Here is a 21,992-nt window from a genome sequence, read left to right on the forward strand (position 1 = left end):
TATAGTTGGTTTTGAATTGCAAGTAACTCAAAGGGTCAGATTTTAGGAACTAAAGCTAAGGTCGTCGTCACTTTGAAGTCCCCAATATACAGTTAGTTATTAGGGTTTGAAAGTGGACTAGAACTAGCGGAGGAATTAGGTTAGAAGCTTTTATAGTGGAAGGTGACAGTATGGTTTTACTTGAGCTGATATCCACAGTAGATTCTGAATGTTCCTGGCTTTGATGCGTTAGATCGACAATCTCAGATCGAGGGCCCAAGAACCACATCTTGTGATTAGTTATTGTAACCAGCTTAACATTAAAGACGTCCATGATCTCGCGGCTGTGGTTTTAACCCCCCCAACTTTGAATATCAAACATTGATACTTTAGTAGTTAACTTAGTTATATTTTAGTCCTGTTTTGTAACAATTTATTTCTTTTGGACTAGCATTGGAACTTTTATTTGGAATATAAGGTTATTGACTTATTTCTAAAAAAAAAAAGAAATATTAGTCTTGAAATTGAAGGTAAAGAGTACCTGCTTGTAAATTAGGGTTTGCAAATGACAGTTTCATCATCCATCATTGGGTTCATTCTAAGATCATGTTCAAGTAAGAAATATAAGCTCATTTGTTCAAGGGAGGATATTCAAAGAGTCCATAAGAAACTCCTTCCATCTCTATTTCTTGTAAATGGATAAAAAAACATCCTGCCCATTTTCCACTTTACATTTCAAAATATTGAATAACTATACTGTAAAACATAAAATACAAAAATAATCCCGAATTACTCGGATAGTGTTATCAGGCTGCTCATTGGTCTCAACGAATTATATATCATTTTGTTAAAGAACTAACTTAGATTTACAAATTACAAATAAAACCTGTAGAGAGAAAAGGCGATGCAGTTCGTGCAACCAAGTATGATGAATCATCGACTGCAGCTCAAGAAAGATTTAGGTGCATGGTTTAAGGCCTGTGTTGAAGTTGAGAGGAAAGAGGAAGGTATTAAAAACAAGGCATCATAAAAGAAATTGACTAAAAGAAAAGTGGTCATCGAGATACCTGCTCTATTAGAACTGTACAGAGAAGAGTTGAAGCTTATCGTCACTGACACAGCCAAGTAAACCTTTTCCAGGAGAACTTGTGTTACTCGCATATTTCACGTCGAAAATAGGATTTGAATTTGGTTGAAGATTCTGAACAGTCCTTAACGATGGCAACTCCCATAAGTTTAATCCACGGGTTACTTCATCGCCGTGTACAAATAACGGGTTTTCATTAAGTGTGTTTATAATTGTAGATTTCGACATTCGAATATCATTGACATTGGCTGACGCTAATCCCATGTTCTGGTAATGGCTACCACTTACTCTCTTGATATGAAAATGAGAACCTGGTAATGCTTGTCCATGAATACTTGGTGAAGATGAAAATTGAAGTTGGGAACTGTTTGGCTCATTAGACATCTGAACTTTTGGGCGATATGTAGCAACAATATCATCACTTGTGGGATTATAAGCAAGTGATACACATATACCTTGATTCTCCATTCCAGGGATCAGAAGCGGCCTTCAACAAAAACCAAAGCGTAAAGATCAGTGCAACCGTTTGCTGATTATAGCATCAAGATAATGTACATAATACCTGCATACTGCATAGACCAACCTTTCTCCGCTATCACCAGTTCTCCACACACATGGGCCAGTTGGAGACGCACTTAGGATTGTTCTGCCACCACCAGGAAGAGCCGAGTTATGTGCAAGAGAGTGTATGGTGTGAACAGGGTGAGTCGTCAGCCCGTTCATGGATTCCATAGGTTTTGATGTTTGTCGCATGTCAAACACCATTACCATTCCATTCTGCAACAAAACATTTTACCGAGAAGAGGTTTAAGCTAGTCTCGACTCCTAAAATCATCTAAACTCCAATTCATATTAAGAACTTTCTTAGGACAGTAGAGAAAAAAAGACAGACCTGCAATCCAGCATATATATGATATTGAGAATTAAGATCCCATGAACACGACCAAGCAGGGGCCTGGAATATGGAGAAGGTACTCAGAAAATCATGACTATCATGTTTACAAGTGACGATTGAATGAATAATGGGCCAAGTAAATAACAGATGAAACAACTCAACAAGATAATTACTCTTTTACTCCAACTATGTATCCAAGATAACTACTCCTAAAGTCATAATTACTTTCTTAAATTTATGTCAATGTTTGAGTTGTAAGTATATAATAGGATCATCTATTTTCTGTATAATTCATGAAATTAGTCAATTGTGTAAGAGTGTGATAGTGGTATATGGACCCTTTCTGTCAGTTTTTGGTTGTATCGTCATATGATGTCAATTTTCCATGTTTATGCTTCTTAAGTACTTTGTCAAACCAACCAAATCTGTGTTACTTAATCTACATAGAAGTTTTTTTAAAGGGTCAAGAATCAACCAGTTCGTAGATAGAAGCCTTACCGGTAAATCATACGATAGAACAATGTTATTGCTTTCCATGCTGAAAACGTGGAGTAGAGTAAATAAGTTTCAAATATGAGCAAAATAATACAGTTGAGTAATGGAGGATAGAAGAACCATCAAGGTGAAAGAAAGGCCAAACCTGACAATAGACACTTTCTTCCCCAATGCAGCAAAAAGTGCAACTCTTCCAGAAGGGGAAGCACGTATGTCTCTAACAGCTCTTGTGCTAGGAGGAAGGGAAATGGTTTCAGATTCATAAGGATACATCAAACTAATCTGCAGAAAGCCAGAAAGAGAAACATCCATATTTCAAGTGATATATAGTGCTATAATGTTTTGTGTTCACCGCTAGCTTAATATGCACACGTAAATATTCTCAAATCTGATGCTTATATTCAATACAAAAAATTTACCTTGCTAAGCACATGTGATCCTCCCAATCCCCCCAGTCTTCGTGCTAAAATCAGGACTTGATTAGACATATCCATATCAAATACCCGCCCACCATGTACAATTAACTCATCCTGAAAAGATTAAGTTTGTCAGATGCATTGACATGTTCAACAGTACATAAATATTAATAGAATTGAATAGGAAACATGAAATTGGAAATTTACAACCGAAAAATAACGCAAGAGTATGCAGCAAAAGAATTCCAATCCAACCTCACCTGTAATTCAATCTTATACAGAGGAGCAAGGATGGCACATTGTTCAGCCGTCTTCTCTTTCACATTGTTCACCCTCTCCTCCTTGTCTTGCTGTATTCTCTCCTTCAAACTCTCAATCTACACATACACGGTGAAACATATTTATACCGCTATTCAATTACTAAGCAAGCTATTTACTGTAATACCATCATTAACAAACTAGTCCAACGTAAGAATATTAAGAAAGGCTACCCGGCTGCTCAATTGCCTAATACAGAATATTCTTCAACAAAGTACTCGCTTAAATGGACAGAGTTGTCTTACCTTCATCTTAAGAAAATCATTTTCAGCCTGAAGAGAGAGACACTTCTGCAGAGAGGAAAAGGGCATCAACAAAGGTCCAAACCCATAAGTTTAAGAAGAACAATAATGAGAGACTGGTCTAACCTTTTGTTGTTCTCCATCGGTAACAGCCAGTCGCGTAACATAAAGCTTTATGATATCCTTCTGTGTACACCTCCTACTACACTGAGGACACTAAGAACAAAGACGACAATCGAACATCAGAAATGATGAGGGCATCGATCAATTTATAAATTTGAAAGGTGATTCGACGAATAAAAATAGAAATCACCAAAAAGGGAGTACCTTGGAATACCTTCCCTTACATTGTTGAATCCATTTCTTTATACATGATAAACCATATAAATGTCCACAAGGAAGACAACTGCAATCTCAAATACAAAAAGCTAAGACGGAAAATAAATACATAAGAAGTAATTCCCAGATTTCAATATAAAAATAACTATAATAAACTTCAAAATCATCTAAACTTTAGGGTTTTTTAATAGTTACTCTGAACTTGTTTTGCTTACCATGCCAAAAATTCATAGAAATCAAGTTAAGGGTTATAGACCAAATGGTGCAAAAGTAATACCATTATAAAATTGAAATTGTAAAGAAAGAGAATTAGGGCAAAATAGAAACGCACCTAAGTTGATGATCACCTTCAGAAGACCATGACTCCATACAAATAGAACAACAAACAGAATCCCCTTCATTTCCAATCGAGTCACCACAATTACCACTTTCATCTCTTTCAGTTCTCTTCTTCGAACATGATTCGCCTTTATTTGTTTGACAGCGTTCTTCTAATTCATCAACATCAACTAATTCGACTGCATTGCTTGAAACGTCAACAAATGTCCCCTCTTCTTCTTCTTCCTCTTGTTCATCTTCCTCTTCGTCCTCATCTTCTTCTTCTGTCTCTTCCTCTTCATCTTCCTCGTCCTGCAATTCTTCTACATGTGGTTCACCGATGATATTGGGATGAGTAGGATTTAATGAAACCCTAGTTCTTGATCGATTTGGTATTGGGGGAATGTAGTTATCATCTTCATCTTCCTCTCCTTCAGTATATTCGACGTCTTCCTCCAGGACTACGTCCTCGTAATAGAAATCGTCCATCAACAAAATCACTCAAATTAACACTAGAGGGTTGAATAAAAAGATAGAGAGAGAGAGATAAAAGCCCTAAATTTGGAGAGACCGCGGGAAGCCGGAAAAACCGTGCGTTATCAGCCTCTGGAGTACTATAGTGACTTAGAGCATCTCCAATGGGACACTCAATCTCTAACACTTAGAGTGCCACATAGATTTTTTGGAGTTTTTTTGATAAAAAATCATCTCCAATGGAACACTTTATTAGACACTCTAATATGAGGTGGACACATTTATTATAGAGTGTCTAGAGAGAGATACTCTAAAATTAGAGTGTCTCTATATTGATATTTAGGAAAGAGAATCTCTATTGGCCCTTGACAACTAGGACTTTTAGAGTGTTTGTTAGAGTGTCCCATTGGAGATGCTCTTAGTGAGTATAGCAATGAAGCTTTAAATGCGTCTTTAAGAAAGGCAAACAAGTGTAACGGCTAAAACGGGCCAGTTTTTTAGTGTTTTAGAGTTTAGACTGGGTTTGTAAAATGATATGCATATTATTAGACGAGTTATAATTAGGGGTGGGAATCGGGCGGGTTCGGTCGGGCTCGGGTGTGATAGAGTCGGGCTCGGGCGGATTGGACACTAAAATACCTAGCCCGCTACTAGTATCCGGGCGGATCGGGCCGGACAGATTCAACATATTCACTGCCCGTAGCCCGTCCGAGCCCGCCTGCCCGAGCGGGCTCCATCGGTGTCGGGCCGGACGGGCTCGGGTTAATTTAGTATTTGTTTTTATTAATTACAACTCCTGTAACTTAGTATTTTTTTTAATAATTAGCCAACTCTTTTTGTAACCCTAGGTTAGTATCTTTTTTATTTGATTGTGCTTCTTTTTAATCATGCATTAGGGTCAACCTCTCTGCCCCTCTCTTATCTTTGGTGCTATTATGCTTTTAAAGAGTTACATAAACATAAATTAAAACATCAAACTATTTTTCTTGTAACCAGATTACAACAAGTTCAACAAAAAAAAAACTAGATTACAACAAAATAAAACAAACCATCTCAAGTTCTCAACCCATTGTTAAAAAGAATACATCAACAACTAAGATCTAAAAAAAATAGTAAACCCTATATACTAAAGAAAACAGTAAACCCTAGATCTAAAAAAACAGTAAAACATTGCAAAATACAAACCATTTCCAGATCTATAAAAAATTACATCACATTTAAACCCTAATAAGAAAACAAATCAAATAATAAACCCTAATAAGAAATAAAATATATTACTAACCAAGTTACAACAAATCAAACCCTAATAAGAAAACAAAATCAAACCCTAATAAGAAAAAAAAACCCCAAATCAAATATCAAATCAAAGTTTGATAAATCAAGTAAACCTTTCTCGACGTTGTTCACGAGTCAAGCCATCATCTTTCCCTTTCTTGCCGTCGTTTCTAGCTTGAGCCCTTTCACGATCTTTCTCTCTCTGATTTCCATGTTAGTTCAAATGAAAGAAATGATTGATTGCTTGATGATAATTGATGATAATCAAATAAACAAAGAAGAAAGTAAAGTTACAGAGAAAGAGGCGGAGAGAGAGGGAGAGAAAGAGGTGGAGAGAGAGGGAGAGAAAGAGGCCGAGAGAGAGGCAGAGAGAGAGGCGTTAGGTTTTTCTTAGGGTTTTCTGTTCTTGGATCCTTTTATAATAGGTAAAAAGAAAAGTAGGTTAGATCCAACGACTGAGAAGAGACGCCCTATCTTAGCCGTTGGATCTAAAGAATTTCACACGGATCGCGGGTTCCCGGGCTCGGGTAGCGGACAGACTCTATCGGGCTCGGGTAACGGACGGGTATAACGGGCCGGGACTCGGATTTGAAGTTATGTCCGAGTCCCGGCCCATTAACCCCGATTCATCGGCCCGGGTTAGCCCGGCTCGGGTTGGCTACGGACAGCAGGCTCTTACGGTCCGGGCCGGACCCCAGGATCCCAGACCGTTTTCCCAGCCCTAGTTATAATACTACTATTGATGACAATATATTCTACTAATAGTGTTTTAGACTATGTTAGTAAAATGGTGTCGTTCAATTTTTAACAAACCTAAGGATATTTAAACTTTTCGTAAAAGTTTAAATATTGAAGATGTTGTTGTGTTAAAAAGTAATTCTATAGGTGTAACACATTAGTGGTTGGGCTACACTATATTGCCAAGTTTTAAGTGGTTCATGTGCAAGTTATGCAAGTTATGCAAGTAAGACGCCTATAAAGATATCATGGGATGCCTTCAAGACTTCTTGTGTTGAAAATATAATTCTATTTATTCCTCATTTGGTCTTTCTTCCGTCTCTCCACCTGATGTGGCGACATATTCATTTGAATCTGGAATAAATGGAGAGAAAATGGTCTAAGTATGCTCAGGTGATATGTCGGCACATCAGGCGAAAGGACGGGGGAAAGACCAACGGGAGTCACGGGAGGATGGATAGGCCTCCCCATGAACCATTTTACTTGGTAAATTATCATTGAGGGGGCCTTTTAACAAAAATGAGAGCCCTATAAAATCTCCCGGTAAAATTTCTCTACTTGTGAGCCCCCTCTTGAGACCATCAATGTGGGGTGCTCACTCTCATGGCTCATTCGCCTTCATATTGAAGTCATCCATCATTCTCTCACCAAGAAGGAAAAAGGTCTTGGTTGAAGAGAGAAAACAATGGCTCGAAGTATCTCCTACATCACTGGCTCTCAACTCCTCTCTCTCAAACGAAAACCTAATAACATAGCTATTGTCGATGTCAGGTTCAACCATCTCTCTCTTTCCCTCTCTAATTTCTAATTCATTTCCTCGAATGGAAGTTCAAAATCAGAGAATAGAAAGTTACTTCTTTTGTTGGATTTCTTCTTCTACAGAGACAATGAGAGAAGTTACGATGCACATATAGCTGGTTCTCTTCATTATGCCAGCGGCACTTTCATTGACAAAATCCCTAACCTCATTCATCAAGTTAAAGGGAAAGATACCCTTGTCTTTCATTGTGCCCTAAGCCAGGTCTCTTTCTTTCACCTCCTTCAAAAATTCATGTCCTTTGAATTTCTGATTTATGGGTTTTGGTTTTTTTTGGGTTTCTCGATCTGGGTTTCTGGAAATTCTTTGTTATTTTGCTTTTGAAGTTCTATTTAATTGGGATTAAATTCAATTTCATGTATTGGATGATCCAACAATGAAATTTGATAGAAATGAAGTCCTCCTAATCCGTCCCTAAATCTAATAATGATGTTATGCTGATTCATTTTCTCAATTTGGGTCGAGATAAACCCTAAATGGACCAATTTCTCTGCAAATAACAATACCCATAAATCTGCTTGAATAAACAACATGAACTTGAATACTTGATTCTTCCTTGAATCCAAAAAAGATATGGACTTGAGATCAATGTTATATTTTCTTAACTTTACCCATCAAAATTGCTAATGTGAATGAATGTTGGGACCAGAACAGTTTATCCGGAATTGCTGAATATACGTAAAATAGTATTAAGTTTGTGGACACTATCAAAACCATTTGGCAGTGACTGGAGAGAGATGATGCCCTAGGTTGCCACATTTTCTTTCTCCATGTGGGACTATTCTCGTAAACACAGTTGAACTTATGTTATAGTCAATTATGGATTTGTACCTGTTACCCAATTTGGGAAAATAGGAATCATAAGTTGGTCTTTTCCAACCAAGAAAATGTTATGCTTTTGTGTGTAGTTGTAGAATTATATGTATGTGTTATGTGTATATACTATATACTTTATTTTAGATAGGGAACACGATTTAAGTCTTATTAGACTTCTACGGGGCAAGGTCTAGGTTAGGCACTCCAGAGGAGCCATGGTTATTACCGTAGATTCTTTCTCATCCTTATTCTATTATGGATATGGAATTTTTTGGGGGAAGTAGGTTTGTCAAGTGAGACGGGGAAGTAGGTTTGTCAAGTGAGACATGTATCCCTTTATATCTCCAATTCGTCTTAAAAGAAATTATGATAAATTCCCATGGCAATTTGATATAGACTCCCATCACAACCAATGTCCTTATCTTTATTAAATTCCCTTATTGAATGTTCGAGTTAGTCCCACACTGGCTGTGAGAGGAGTGGTGGTCACTTTATAAGTGTGAGGGAAAGCCTCGCCTTCTTGAGCTAGCTTTTGGAGTGAGAGAGGCTCAAGACCACACGAGGATAAGAGGGCCCAAAACCACACCCACATTATATTCTTACAAATTGTTGAGCCATTGCCTTCGTTAGTGGCCTTATAGCTAGATATTATCAAGTATGTTAAGACTTTTGATATTTCAATTGAACTAAAGTTTGTAACCATTTTTTTAATATAAGAGATGGTTTTGAAAACGTTAATGCATCACTAACCGGGTGTGCTTATGATTTTGTAGGTTAGAGGTCCATCTTGTGCGCGTAAATTAGTGGAATATCTTGAAGGCATGAAGGGAGAAGATGCAGCAGGTATAAAGGATGTCATGGTTTTGGAGCGTGGCTTCAACGGATGGGAAGCTTCAGGAAAACCTGTTTGTCGTTGCACTGACACTCCCTGCAAAGGTGAACACTAGTAGAAGTTACTAGCTTGACTACTTCAAAAGAAAAAAAAACAGTCTTGAGCTATTGCCATGGGGGTCGTCATTCGTCTTTTTTCTTGATTCATACTTCTATAAGAATGTTCATTTTACTACTTTTTTGTAGATTTCCACTCAAAACTAATTGACATTAATGGAATGATATATTTTTAATATAAGGCTTAATTTGTCTATGTGAGACTATTCTCTTTATGTTCGAGATCCTTTGACCCTATTTCCCGTGCACCTAGTAATATGGATTTCCAAGCTTAGGATATGTGCTAAGTAGACTTTCCAACTTATCTGAAGACATTGGCTGAGGCCTCATATTACACAATCATGAACCTATGTTCATCATTGCTAAAGCCTTGACTCTCAGAACTTGAGATTGTAAAGCGGAAGTCATTTACCTCGGTATCAGTGGGCTTAATCTCAAAATATTCAACATCTTATTGTCGAAAGACATCCGCGGACAATCCAAACATACCATCAGTCAATTTCAAGAAATATGCAAACAGCAATCACATCCATCAAGTTTAAGTTTACAAAGCATTATTACGACGTTCTAACAAAAAATCTGGAGATCATCTCTAGACTGCGGTCCTTCAGATGTTGTCGCACCTTTATTGTAATAGTATTTTACGCGGTTGATATATCATATATTAATTCTTTCCAACAAAAAAAAGACAGTAGACCTTCCAATACACATATACACGCCTCACATGAGAAGTGGGCTTGCGAGTTGGGCTAGAAACCAGGCCATCACAATCCCAGTCACACCTCTGATGTCGCAAATTCGAGAAGTTTTGTATGCACACCCTAATTCTACAACTTACACACATGGAGGGTTTCATAGAAAATTTGATATGTTAATTTCAAGTAGGTCTCCATATTTGTTTAGCATTCTAAATTAACCTTTTCTTTATACCTATTAGTCAAATTTAACCGTCAATATTTACTTTTTCTTTTTTTCCAATTCTTTCAAAAGGACTTTCTTCTTGTCTTTCATCCTTCTTGTTCGGAATCTTGTCCTTGTTGGACGATGGACCAACCATCTGGTGGAGACGTCCAACAATAAAAATATCAATAAATTTGTCTCTATTTTCTTCACTTCTCCTTACATCACAACCACCTCTTTGATGTTTTCTCTCTTTACTTTTCTCTCTACCTGTTTAAGAAACCCCATTGGCCACTGGGATTTCATAATCAAATATTTGAACTCTACATGGAGTACATGGAAACCCATAATTTGGGGTTTCATGAACTCCTGAAATGTTCATCTGCTTTTAACCCATAAAGGGAAAGTGAAGCCTCATTGGGTTTCATGAAGATGAATACGTCATTGGGGTTTCCTAGAGACATTTACATGATGAAAAATTCCAATCTTACAGAAAAAGAGGGGGAGAAAGTAAAGAGGAAAAACAATAGAAAAAAGTGGTGGTGGTGAAAGAAATGCGGAAAAAGACAGATGGTTTTCTTTTGTGAAGGTGGGCAAAATGGTTAATCACCTGTCGTCGACACGTTTCCAATTTATGGAAGAAAATGCAAAAATACTTATAGAAAAATAAATAAAATAATAAAACATTGACTATTAAGTTTGACTAACAAAAATATAATTTTGAGGTGAAGTCCGAGTGGTGAAATGTAGAGACCACGTTGTTGAGTTGGTCACAGATGAGAGGTCGAACTGTAATTGAAACCCATTCCTATCCTCAAGGGGGATTCCAGATACTAGATCCTGAGATCTTAATTAAGTAGTGATTTGCAAATAAAAAACGTTTCTAGTCGTAGATTCGTTTGACTGTCAACAGATTGGTCGAGATAAATCACGGGGGGGCCTTAGATGTGTCACGTGATAAAGCAACCAGCAATTTTGCACGTGGGCGCCTGCTGACAGTTATTCTAGGATTGGCTACCAAGGGTTAGGTGAGAATCTTGGGTTAATATCAATTTGCCCCTCAATTTATGACCAACTAGAAAGTTTAGCTTACATATTTGTCCAACATTCTAATTTGCTCTCAAAGAATATATTTTCAATAGTTAAACTCAACTCACAAAATTATTTTTCTTTTTTACCTCGTTTCAAAATCTTTCTCTACCTATCATTTCTCTTATTTCTTAATCGTCAGAAGGGTTGTCGAGAGGGCCCATGACTATCAAAGACGACTTTCAACATAACTTTTTTCACGTTACCACCGCGATTACCAGCACCACAATAATTGCCACCATCTCTCTCTCTCTAATTCTCCTGAGGAATGATGAGATTCTTCTAATACTCATTATAAAGAAAATATCCCAAGAATAAATTGTGTGTGTTTAGTTCACTATAAATTCCGGTATAGTTGTCCATGATCGAACAAAATCCCTTATCTTTCCTCAAATTAGAAAGAAATATAAAGAATTTTTCTCTCGATATGACGAAAACCCACCAAATGCAAAAAAGTCAAGGGAACTCTAATCTACCCCCCCCCCCCCCCCCCCCCCCCCCCCCCCGTTTTTTCTTCTCGTACTAACCTTAATGAAACGAAGAGTTGTAAACACCATGTTGAGGATTTTGTTCTACCGTGAAGCTTCAGTTTTTTTGTTTGATTTTGAATTTCAACAAAAGCTTCAATCAGAAGATTTTATTTAGTCTTGAAGCCTTAATAAGAAGAGAATGAAGGAGAGAGAGAGAGATGAACAATACTGGTGGTGTAAAAGGAAGAAGAAGAAATTGACACAAAAAAAAAGTTATGTTCAAGGTCATCGGCAAGTAACGTCCACCGACATTTGCCGATAACCCCTACGACGAATAAGAAAACTAAAAAAGAAAATGGAAAGAAATACTTTTAATATAGGGGTGCAAAAAAAGAAAGAAATATTTTACTGTTACATTTGACATGGTCTAGGGCTAAATTGAAATGTGGAATAGATATATGAGCAAAATTTCCAATTAGTCAAAATTTGGGGTCAAATTAAAATTAAGCCATACATCTTCCAATAGAATGGCATGATATTTGGTACATCCACAAGCACGTGTTCGTAAGTTGATGACGCGTGATTAAATACGAGATACCAGAGACATTCATCTAATTTTTCACGAGATATTGAAATAACTTAATTTTTGGGGCATCTAGTTTTCTTTGGGGGCATCTAGTTTTCTTTGGGGGCACGAAAACCTGGGTCAATAGAGATCAAATTATTTTAAGAACCTGAAATTAAATGTTTGTTTTTCACCCCTCATCTTCATCTGCATCATTACCACCACAGCACCACCTTGGACCAACTCCGTTGTTATCTTTTTTTTTTTCCTTCTTTCCTCTCGTTTCTCTTTCTTTGCAGACTTACTCTTTCCCCTCGCTTCTCTTTCTTTGCAGACTCTTTTTTTTCTCTGTTTCGAAACAGAGAAAAATAGGACAAAAATCGAAAAAGTGTGATGGTGATGATGAAGTGAAGATTAAGATTAATAAACAAACATGTGACTTTTGTGTTCTAAATAAGTTAATTCCAGTTGGACCCCAGTCTGTAACCAACTGGAAAATTCGGTTCCTATATTTATCCAACGTTCTAATTGGGCCCCAAGATCATAATTTTGTTAAACAAACTTGATAGTCCAATTTCTTTCCTTTTTCACCCATTATTTCCAGAATATTTCCTTATATCTCTTTCTTCTTCCGTGCTTGACGAAAATAGTCATTGATAGACGACTGACACCTACTTCATCCGTTTCTATTTTATTTTTAATCTCTTATTCATCTCTCGTTATTCTCTTCCACCACCACCATCAACGCCCATCATCGTCATCGTCATCGTCGTCATCATCATCATCATCATTCTTTACATTTTTCTCCCAATAGCGAAAGAAAGAAAAAAATAGAGACGATGAAAATGCCCTTGATCTTCCCCTCCCTAAAAATCATACTTATCTTTTTTTACTCTTCGTTTGCTCTTTATAAAAAATCGTATGATTTCAATATTTGAAATCCTAATTTTTTTTGTTGAAATTCATATCAATCAATTGATTAAGATAAATAACGAAGCAAGGTCGATCTAATTTATAGCTGCAACACCTCTTAATCTTTAAAAGAAACACTTACTCATCCACTTTCTAAAAAAATCGTAGGATTCAGTTTCTTCAACACTCGAAAAGAAAATAAAAGATCTTGAAACTTCAACAATGACCACAATACACTTTTAATCTTCAAATAATGAAACATGAGGAATTATACACTAATATGTTTACTCTGAAATTGATCGATTAATTTTATCTGAATTGTTTGTTACATTTTCCGAACTGTTTGGCAGTGGTTTGCATAGTATTTGCAATGATTTACAATTTTTTCTAATTTTTTTTTTCTGCAAAAAAAGGCTGCACGTGATGTTTTGTTAAACAAAAAATTACAATGACTTACAACGAGAAAGCAGGAACATAACATTAATTTGCAACTAGTTTGCAATTTACAACTTGAAATCAACAGCATAAAACAACATTTGCAACTGATTGCAATTAAGAAGTGGAAATCAGAAACATAACAAATTTTTCGCAATTGGGCTAAGTGGGTTGCAACCGGAAATCAAGAAAATAAAAATAAAATTCTCAATACATTCAACAAAAAAAACTTAAACAATTTGATTTTCTTTTGAATGGAGCAATAGATCGTCCATTAGTTTCTCGAACAACAAATCAATAAAACCGCCAAAGTCTTCACTCGAAAAATCTCAGTTCGTGGCTCTCTTTTTCTCTGTTCCAATAGGTTTACGATGAAATATAAAAGAATAGTTAGGGTAATTTAGTAATTTGACGTTAGACTCATTTCAAATTTTGGGAGTGAAACTTATTTTGAAAATATAGTTGGCCTCTAAAGACAAAAAAAAAAGATATCGTGTCTTTTTAGCGGAAGAATTCCCAAAAGTGGTCCTCTAGCCTAAATTTTTTCTAATTGGATCAAACCCACTCAAATTCTACATGCCCACAACTAAAACTGGATGCCCCCTAGCATTAACCTTGATAATTTTCAAATATTGTATCAAAGATACCATAAAATAAAATAAAACGTATATTCCTTTTGAAATCTTCGAATCTTCATCCACACCTACCGGTAAGAATCTGCACCTAACAAGTAAAAATTCTTTGAATTTGTAGTAACAAATTTCACTAGTATTGGAATAATGAGTTGAAGCCCTTCCTTGTTAATTTAGGTTAATATCTCATTCTTCATTTTGATCTCTTTCTTCCAAAACAGTAGACAGAGAGAAGTTGAAAACCAGAAGAAGAAGAGAGAAGAAAAGCAGAGGAAACCCCCACCTACTATCTGAGTGGTTCTTTGATGTGGACTCACATCCGAAAGATTAAAGAAAAAGGGAAAACTAGTATTTCTTTACTTTGATTCTACTTCACTTATTTTACAACTTTCATTGACCAATTAAAAGCAATAACTAGTTAGTACTACTACAAGTTAAGAGAGAGAGAAAGAGAGAGAGAGAATCAGTAAGAAATAATAGTGATTTGATCATCTTAAGATTTGAGAAGAAATAAGAAATGGGTATACCTTCAGATGATATAGTACTTATTAGAGAATCAGATAAAGCAGGAGAACCAAACGTTATTACTGTAAATTGTCCAGATAAAACTGGTTTGGGTTGTGATCTTTGCCGTATTATCTTGTTGTTTGGTTTGAGCATCATTAAAGGAGGTAACCCCTTATTAAATCATCACTCTCTTTTCTTTAATGTTCTTTTCATCAATATCAATAACTTTCTCTATCTTGATTCTTGATTCTTGATTCTTGAAGATGTTTCTACGGATGGGAAGTGGTGTTATATAGTGTTTTGGGTAGTTGGGAAACCAAAAACAAAGTGGAATTTATTGAAGAAGAGATTGATTGAAGCATCTCCATCATGTTCTTCAGCTTCTGAAATTTCTTATTTTAGGGCTGAAACTCAACACCCAAACCCTCCTGATGTTTTCTTATTGAAGTTATGTTGTAATGATCGAAGAGGTCTTTTGCATGGTAAGATCCCCTTCGTTCTTCTTCATTTTGATCTCAATTTTGTAATTCTTCTCCCTTTTTGCTCATTAGGTGAGATTTGATTCTTGGGTTTTAGGGTTTTTATCTATTCTTTAGGAAAAACTGAAATTTGGGTTTATAGAATTATGATATGGAATTCTAATATCTTGGGGGGAATTATGGCAGATGTGACAGAGGTTCTTTATGAACTTGAGCTTATAATAAAGAGGGTGAAGGTATCTACTACCCCAGATGGGAGAGTGATGGATTTGTTCTTCATTACAGACACCAGGTTCTAAATTATTTTTTGCTTAATCTTTTGGTTGTTCTTAATAATTTTTCCATATTTGAATCTTCTTATGGGATTTGAAGTAAATGTTAGGTGTTTGATTAATATAACATCTAATTTCCCCCAAAAGACAAGTTCTTAAAGTAAAATGTGAAGGTCAAATTATACCAAGTCAATTTGTTTGAAGATAAGTATCTCCAAAGAGGTGATGCTTTTGAGTTTATTGTGAGAAGAAGAAGATTCATCTTGACGTATAATTTAGAGGTCTGGGGTTCTGCATGATCTATGTTGATCGTTCAAATATTTTCTGATTTAGAATGCATTGTACTGTTAAGTTTGTAGGCATCCATTCGATCGTTCAATAGTTCTAGGTTACGGTACTTCCTTTGTCAATGTAAGACAATTTTAGAACGGCCCCTCACTTATGATGGCCTTTTCGAGTCTAACATGTATACTTTCTGTTGGGTGACGTAGAACACATGTCACCAATGGGCCTACTATGTGTGGGCCTAGTTTGTCAGTGTAGGACAATTCTTGCACGTCCCTTCACCTATGGCCCAATTCGATCTGACATGTATGTATCTTTTGTTCTGGGTTACATGGAACACATGTGACCGTTTGACCTACCGCCGTGGGCCTACCTCTATACCATGTCCACTTTGTGGGCTACTAACTCAAAGCCAATTAGCAATAAGTAGAGAGACCCCTAAATGGAGTATTATAGTTTTGGTCATGAGATTCCCCTTTGTAATTTTTTTTTGTGGGTCTGTTTTCACACGTACACGAATAGGGTTGAGTCAGATAGGAGTTGATTTCCGGTTGGAGGTGACCTCGTCATCATATAGTAGTTCATTTCATCTGAAGTAAGTCCGTTCTAAGACTTCTAAACCCTCTTAATTCATGCACCGACAGTGACAAATTGTTACATCTTTCAAATTCATATGATATGTGTACCTTTGATGTTCTTATATTGATTCATTTATTTACCGAAACTTGTATATGTTGATTCTTGTGGTTTTTTTATCAGGGAGCTTCTTCGTACAAATAACAGACGAAAGGATACATATGAGCATTTGAAAGCGGTTTTAGGGGATGTAATGATAAGTTGTGATATCGAATTAGCTGGTTCGGAGATGGCTACTTGTTCGCAAGGGAACTCTTTTCTTCCTCCTGTACTCGCAGAAGAGATGTTCAGCTTAGAGTTGCCGAGCGAACAATCAAGTGGCTCTTCGGATCAAAATAGTGTCTCTGTCACGGTGGACAATTCTCTCAGCCCTGCTCATACACTCATCCAAATCCATTGTCTAGATCACAAAGGCCTACTCTATGACATTATGAGAACTTTAAAGGATTATAACATCCAGGTATATACTAATAATAAAAAATTAGTATTGTTTGATTATATTGCTTTCTATCTGTAAAACCGTATATATATGTTAAGAAACCAACCTGATGAAGAATCTCTTAGTTGGAGAAGTGATTCTTTTTTGTTCAACTGTTTTGATCAGATTTCTTATGGACGATTTTTCACGAAAGAAGGAAAAAAGTGTGAAGTCGACTTATTTACAGTGCAATCAGATGGTAAGAAGGTTGTCGACCCAAACAAACAGACCTCATTGTGCTCTCGCTTGCGCATGGAGCTCAGCCATCCTCTCAGAGTCACAATGCTGACTCGAGGTCCTGACACTGAGCTTCTGGTTGCTAACCCTGTTGAGTTATCAGGCAAGGGGCGCCCTCTTGTTTTCTACGACATCACTCTCGCTCTCAAAATGCTCAATGTTTGCATTTTCTCGGTACTATTTGATCTTTCTATGCTTGAACTGAGGTGGTGGTGTTTTTTTATTATTTCAATTTGAGTAATGAAATCTGACTTGTGCGTCTGACTCGTCTGAATGGCTCATTTAAGCTGATTTTTGTTCCATCTGAGCGAGTCATAAAATAACCTGAAGTGACTATTGTGCTCCTAACCGAAACAAGTCGGACCCAAACAGTCCAGATTTAGATAAGTCAGACCTTAGACGAGTTAAGTTCAGACACTAAAAGAATACTACCTTAGACTAATACTCCAACTACTATCTCCTACCCTAATCAAAATTAGTTGATTCCATTTTCAGGCTGAGATTGGAAGGCGCATAATTAGTGATCGAGAATGGGAAGTTTATAGAGTCCTTCTTGAAGGGGACGGGTTTTCTTTATCGAGCCAGAAGATTGAAGGGGAAGTCAGGAAGATGTTGATGGGTTGGGAGTAGGTATACTACTACACTCTGCATAAAGCTGACACGTTTTTTTCGGTTCAAATCCACTGCACAATACAGTGTCTTTAAAATTGATAGAGAAGAATTTCTAGTCAGGTAGTAAACTTGAATCATAAGATCCATATTTTACTTGGTAGTAGAAGAGAAGAAAGAAAATGGTAACTAAGATGAGGAGAAAAATGTAGGTTTCTTAGAATTCCTTGTAACAAGGAGATGAAAGTCATGTCTGTCTGTAAATGCTTAATTTATTTATTGAATGATTCTAAAGATCATTATTGGCTAGATAAGAGCATCTCCAATGCAAGACTCAAGAAAAACTCTAAAAATCCTATGTATCAAGTGTGAAGAATGGATCTCTAAATGGTCTCTTTCCTATTTGGCCATTTAGAGACACTCTATTTCAAAACCATCTCCAATGCAACACTCAAGAGAAACTCTAAAAACCTATATTTTAGTTTAAAACTAATAGATTTGTTTATGTGGCACTTATAGAATCTCAAGAGGACACTCTAAATTTAGAGTGTCCTCTTAAGGATCTCTAAAATAAATCTTGACACATCACTTTAGAGATTCATGTTGAGTTTTGCATTGGAGATGGATTTTAAAGAAAAATTCTAAAAAAAATCTTATGTGACACTGTAAGATTTAGAGTTTAAGTGTTGCATTGGAGATGCTTTAAGAATATGAAATGTACTTCATCCTCACTCTCCGTTTAACTACTGGAAGTTGATATGCGGATACAGGGACTCTCTCGTGCACTCCTTGGTACACCTCCCTAATAGACAAGAAGCATTTTAGTCTTTGTCAGTGTGAAAAGACTAAAATACCCTTTGTCTTATTGACCACCTAAGCAAGGGAGTCTACCAAGGAGTGCAGTGGTTAGACACCCCCTCTTAAACCCATGAGGTCGTGGGATCGAGTCTCGGTGGAAGCAGTTTGCCATCAAGATTTATCCCATGCAATTTAGGCAATAAATATAGTAATTTAATGTAATAAATTTGTCGGGCTTTAAGCCTGTTTCATGTTGTTGGGCTTTAGGTCTCTTTCATTAATAGTTTAAATTAGGCGGTTATCGTGCTTATCACATCTTCATGATGTATCAATGCCTTGTAACGACTAACGCAAATCGTAGTCGATTTCTCAAAAAAAAAAAAAAACAGTTATCGATATTGTCCCCGCTGAGACACCCAGGCCCAAGCCCACGAGGTACGGTGTTGTGTTCCTGGTTCCACGAGTCAACCCAAAAGGACTCGACATTTATTAAGGTTTAGCTTGAACCTAGTGTCCAGGTTCGTGGTTTAGCTTGAACCTAGTGTCCAAGTTCGGGACGCGCTCTTCCAAAATGAGTATCACATTTCATCTCTCTTGTAGTAGTAAATAGATTAAAGGGATGGAGTCTGTAATATATCATCTCCAATTTCAATGATGTTTGTTAACATAATAAGAAATAATAAAGGAGAGCCTTTCAAGTTGCAGAAAATTTGTGAAGAAACAACCAAGAAGGCAGGCAGTATTTAGGTACACTCAATTAGAGTCAAAAGTATTCACATGAACCACATAAATTTATTATTTGATATGTCCCAGATTCCTTTCTTGTATTTTATTCAAGACAACTTCAAATTTAAAATTGAAAACTCAAGGCTACTATTTTATGCACAACTTAGATCTTATTAGATTCTCTTCTTAATTCAGTTGCATGAGAGAGAGAGAGAGAGAGAGAGAGAGAGAGAGAGAGAGAGAGAGAGAGAGAGAGAGAGAGAGAGAGAGAGAGAGAGAGAGAGAGAGAGTTGACAATCCAAAGAAACTTCAATTTGATTCCATGGTTGTACTTTCTCAGAGTGGAAATTACATGAAATGTTTCACAAGACAAAACAATGTGAACTTTAGAATATACAACTGTAACTGCTCCCAATGCACAAGCAACACAACCATGGCATTATTTTGAAGATTTGTGTATAAATTAAATATTTATATATTAAAGTCTTGCCCATCAATCTATGTTAATTTTAAAACACCCCCCCAAATAGTTGTCAGAAGCTTAAACAGTTGACTTAAAGCATAGTTCCATTAAAGATTCACATTGTATCATTCTTCATCAACTCTTCATCTTAATCTTCTTTTAGACTATTCAAGAAGAAAAAAGGAAGTAATGGTGGAGGAAGGTGGTGATTCGACTAAGATTATCCGTTTTACAGCACAACTAATCACAGGAAGATGGTTCATGTTATTCGCCTCGTTCATTATAATGGCAGGTTCTGGTTCAACATACGTATTCGGGATCTACTCAAAAGACATTAAAAAGTCTCTCGGGTATGATCAAACAACCCTTAATTTACTTGGTTTCTTCAAGGATCTTGGAACTACAGTTGGTATTCTTTCTGGTTTACTCGCGGAGATAACTCCTGCTTGGTTTTCACTTCTTGTTGGTGCATCCATGAACTTTGCAGGTTACTTCAGTTTATGGCTAGCAGTTACTAGTCGAATACCCAAACCCCGAATTTGGCAAATGTGTTTATTCATTTCCATTGGTGCTAATTCACAAAACTTTGCTAATACAATTGTTCTAACTACTTGTGTGAAGAACTTCCTAATAGGTCGAGGAGTATTAATCGGGTTGTTAAAGGGTTGTTGTGGTCTTAGTGGAGCTATCATGACTCAACTCTACTTAGCCATATATGGTAATGATTCTAAATCTCTAATCCTTCTTATTTCATGGCTCCCTGTTGTTGCTTTGATCTTGTTCGTCTACACGATACGGGAGATTAAAGCCGTTCGAAGGCCAAATGATCAAAGAGCCCTTCACAGCTATCTCTTAATATCGGTTGTCTTAGCTTTATTCATAATGGCTATTACCATAACTCAGAAACATAAGACATTCTCTCATGGAGGATACGTAGTTTCTGCAACTTCTGTCTGTTTCTTGCTCTTTCTTCCATTGGCAGTTTCAATTAAAGAAGAGCTTTCGATTTGGAATCAGAAAACCCAAGCGCTTAAGTACCCAACAACGATAGTAGTTGATAGTAGTAGTAGACCACCAGTTACAGGATCGATATCTTCGCCATTGCCCACAACAGAGGTAGTTGAATGTAAAAAACCCGAAACTTCTGGTTGCTTTTCTGATGTCTTCAATCCCCCAAAGAGAGGCGAAGACTACACGATCTTACAAGCGATAATGAGCATCGATATGTTCTTACTCCTCATTATGACTTTTACGGGACTTGGTACTAGTCTCACAGCAATCGATAACTTGGGTCAAATAGGTGAATCTCAAGGCTACCCAAATCTTGCCATTAGCTCATCGTTATCACTTATAAGTATTTGGAACTTTTTCGGACGAGTTGGTATCGGTTTCGCCTCTGAATGGCTAGTCACTAAATGTCGATTCCCAAGAACACTTGTTATGACAATCTTCCTTTTCTTCTCATGTATCGGTCATATACTTATCGCCTTCCCATTTATGGGCTCCTTGTATATTTCTTCGGTGATCATCGGGTTCTCTTACGGAGCACAAGTAGCAATGAACTACACCATCATATCTGAAATATTTGGGCTCAAATACTTCTCAACATTGTGTAATTGGAGTATAATGGCAATGTCACTTGGATCTTATGTGTTTAATGTAAGAATTGCAGGAAAACTCTATGATAAAGAAGCATTGAGACAACTAAGTGTCAAAGGACTTAAAAGAGAGATAGGACAGGAACTAACTTGTATAGGAACTCAGTGTTATAGATTATGTTTTATTATACTCGCCGCTTCGACTTTTATTGGACTGCTAAGTTCTCTTGTTTTGGCTATGAGGACATATAAGTTCTACCAAGGTGATATATATAAGAAGTTCGGAGAGGTAGAAGGGGAGGAAACCATTGCCAAGACAGAGGAAACTCGAAATACTGCTTTGTCTAAAGATGTATCAAATGAATGTAAGACGTCCGATCAATGATTTGCGGCTGTAAGATTCGATAAATTTTTATTTTCATTCATTGTTTCTTCAGTAACTTGCAATAATGATATTATTTCAGTAACTTCTTCATCTTTAGGTTTACTTGTTATGATTATGAAAACTTAAAACTTTCGATAGAAAAACTATGTGGAACATTTTTCCGACAATGTACCAACAAAAAGTAAATAGCCAAGAAACAGGATATGTGTGCACACCATAAAAAACTAGGGTAGACCGTTAACCATTAGAATTACGTTCTTTTCTTTCTTGACGAAAAACTAAGTATTTAGAAGCTTTAAGTTAGGGTTACTACAAATAAGATGATAACAAAATAAAATCACCAACTAGCTAACAAAAAT

The 21,992-nt window shown here is 36.5% G+C and overlaps 4 protein-coding genes across 6 annotated transcripts; 3 read left to right on the forward strand and 1 right to left on the reverse strand.

Moving 5' to 3' along the window:
* Positions 1–629: 629 nt before the first annotated feature.
* On the reverse strand, positions 630–4,891 carry LOC147550186 (uncharacterized). 2 transcript variants are annotated; one of them, XM_086667614.1, is made up of 12 exons: positions 4,103–4,891; positions 3,760–3,838; positions 3,559–3,648; positions 3,436–3,480; positions 3,133–3,249; positions 2,876–2,986; positions 2,602–2,738; positions 2,460–2,499; positions 1,959–2,021; positions 1,650–1,843; positions 1,047–1,553; positions 630–957 (listed from the first exon to the last, which is right to left on the reverse strand). In XM_086667614.1, the coding sequence occupies exons 1-11, from the start codon at positions 4,576–4,578 to the stop codon at positions 1,055–1,057; spliced, it is 1,851 nt and encodes a 616-aa protein (XP_086523740.1). In that variant the 5' UTR covers positions 4,579–4,891; the 3' UTR covers positions 630–957; positions 1,047–1,054. The 2 variants fall into 2 exon arrangements, with proteins under 2 accessions (XP_086523740.1, XP_086523739.1); XM_086667613.1 differs by having other exon boundaries at positions 1,629–1,843; positions 4,103–4,818.
* Positions 4,892–7,136: 2,245 nt separating this feature from the next.
* Positions 7,137–9,351, forward strand: LOC147550187 (dual specificity phosphatase Cdc25-like). Its single transcript, XM_086672390.1, has 3 exons — positions 7,137–7,347; positions 7,459–7,597; positions 8,983–9,351. Exons 1-3 carry the CDS (start codon positions 7,262–7,264, stop codon positions 9,154–9,156), a joined length of 399 nt encoding a protein of 132 aa, XP_086528516.1. The 5' UTR covers positions 7,137–7,261; the 3' UTR covers positions 9,157–9,351.
* A 4,855-nt stretch (positions 9,352–14,206) lies between these two features.
* On the forward strand, positions 14,207–21,715 carry ACR10 (ACT-like superfamily protein). Of its 2 annotated transcripts, XM_086670385.1 has the most exons (7): positions 14,207–14,831; positions 14,931–15,149; positions 15,333–15,438; positions 16,463–16,799; positions 16,944–17,228; positions 17,550–17,684; positions 19,814–21,715. In XM_086670385.1, exons 1-6 carry the CDS (start codon positions 14,678–14,680, stop codon positions 17,682–17,684), a joined length of 1,236 nt encoding a protein of 411 aa, XP_086526511.1. In that variant the 5' UTR covers positions 14,207–14,677; the 3' UTR covers positions 19,814–21,715. The 2 variants fall into 2 exon arrangements, with proteins under 2 accessions (XP_086526511.1, XP_086526512.1); XM_086670386.1 differs by lacking the exon at positions 19,814–21,715 and having other exon boundaries at positions 16,944–17,260; positions 17,550–17,962.
* Positions 19,840–21,715, forward strand: LOC147550189 (protein NUCLEAR FUSION DEFECTIVE 4-like). The gene has a single exon (XM_086670384.1). It carries the CDS (start codon positions 19,840–19,842, stop codon positions 21,631–21,633), a length of 1,794 nt encoding a protein of 597 aa, XP_086526510.1. The 3' UTR covers positions 21,634–21,715.
* Positions 21,716–21,992: the final 277 nt, after the last annotated feature.

The sequence above is a fragment of the Eschscholzia californica genome, unplaced genomic scaffold, assembly GCF_041429995.1.
Source record: "Eschscholzia californica isolate CP2 unplaced genomic scaffold, dmEscCali1.0.p SCAF_3, whole genome shotgun sequence".
Lineage (NCBI taxonomy): Eukaryota > Viridiplantae > Streptophyta > Magnoliopsida > Ranunculales > Papaveraceae > Eschscholzia > Eschscholzia californica.

Bases quoted from the DNA above. Each gene is read 5' to 3' on its own strand.
- ACR10 (XM_086670385.1), top strand. From the start codon at position 14,678: ATGGGTATACCTTCAGATGATATAGTACTTATTAGAGAATCAGATAAA. The intron at 14,832-14,930 runs GTAACCCCTTAT...TGATTCTTGAAG, and splicing joins TTTGAGCATCATTAAAGGAG to ATGTTTCTACGGATGGGAAG. The intron at 15,439-16,462 runs GTTCTAAATTAT...TTTTTTTATCAG, and splicing joins TTCTTCATTACAGACACCAG to GGAGCTTCTTCGTACAAATA.
- LOC147550189 (XM_086670384.1), top strand. From the start codon at position 19,840: ATGGTGGAGGAAGGTGGTGATTCGACTAAGATTATCCGTTTTACAGCA.
- LOC147550186 (XM_086667613.1), bottom strand. From the start codon at position 4,578: ATGGACGATTTCTATTACGAGGACGTAGTCCTGGAGGAAGACGTCGAA. The intron at 3,481-3,558 runs GTTAGACCAGTC...TCCTCTCTGCAG, and splicing joins CCGATGGAGAACAACAAAAG to AAGTGTCTCTCTCTTCAGGC. The intron at 2,987-3,132 runs GTGAGGTTGGAT...TAATCTTTTCAG, and splicing joins TGTATAAGATTGAATTACAG to GATGAGTTAATTGTACATGG.
- LOC147550187 (XM_086672390.1), top strand. From the start codon at position 7,262: ATGGCTCGAAGTATCTCCTACATCACTGGCTCTCAACTCCTCTCTCTC. The intron at 7,348-7,458 runs GTTCAACCATCT...CTTCTTCTACAG, and splicing joins ATAGCTATTGTCGATGTCAG to AGACAATGAGAGAAGTTACG. The intron at 7,598-8,982 runs GTCTCTTTCTTT...ATGATTTTGTAG, and splicing joins TTCATTGTGCCCTAAGCCAG to GTTAGAGGTCCATCTTGTGC.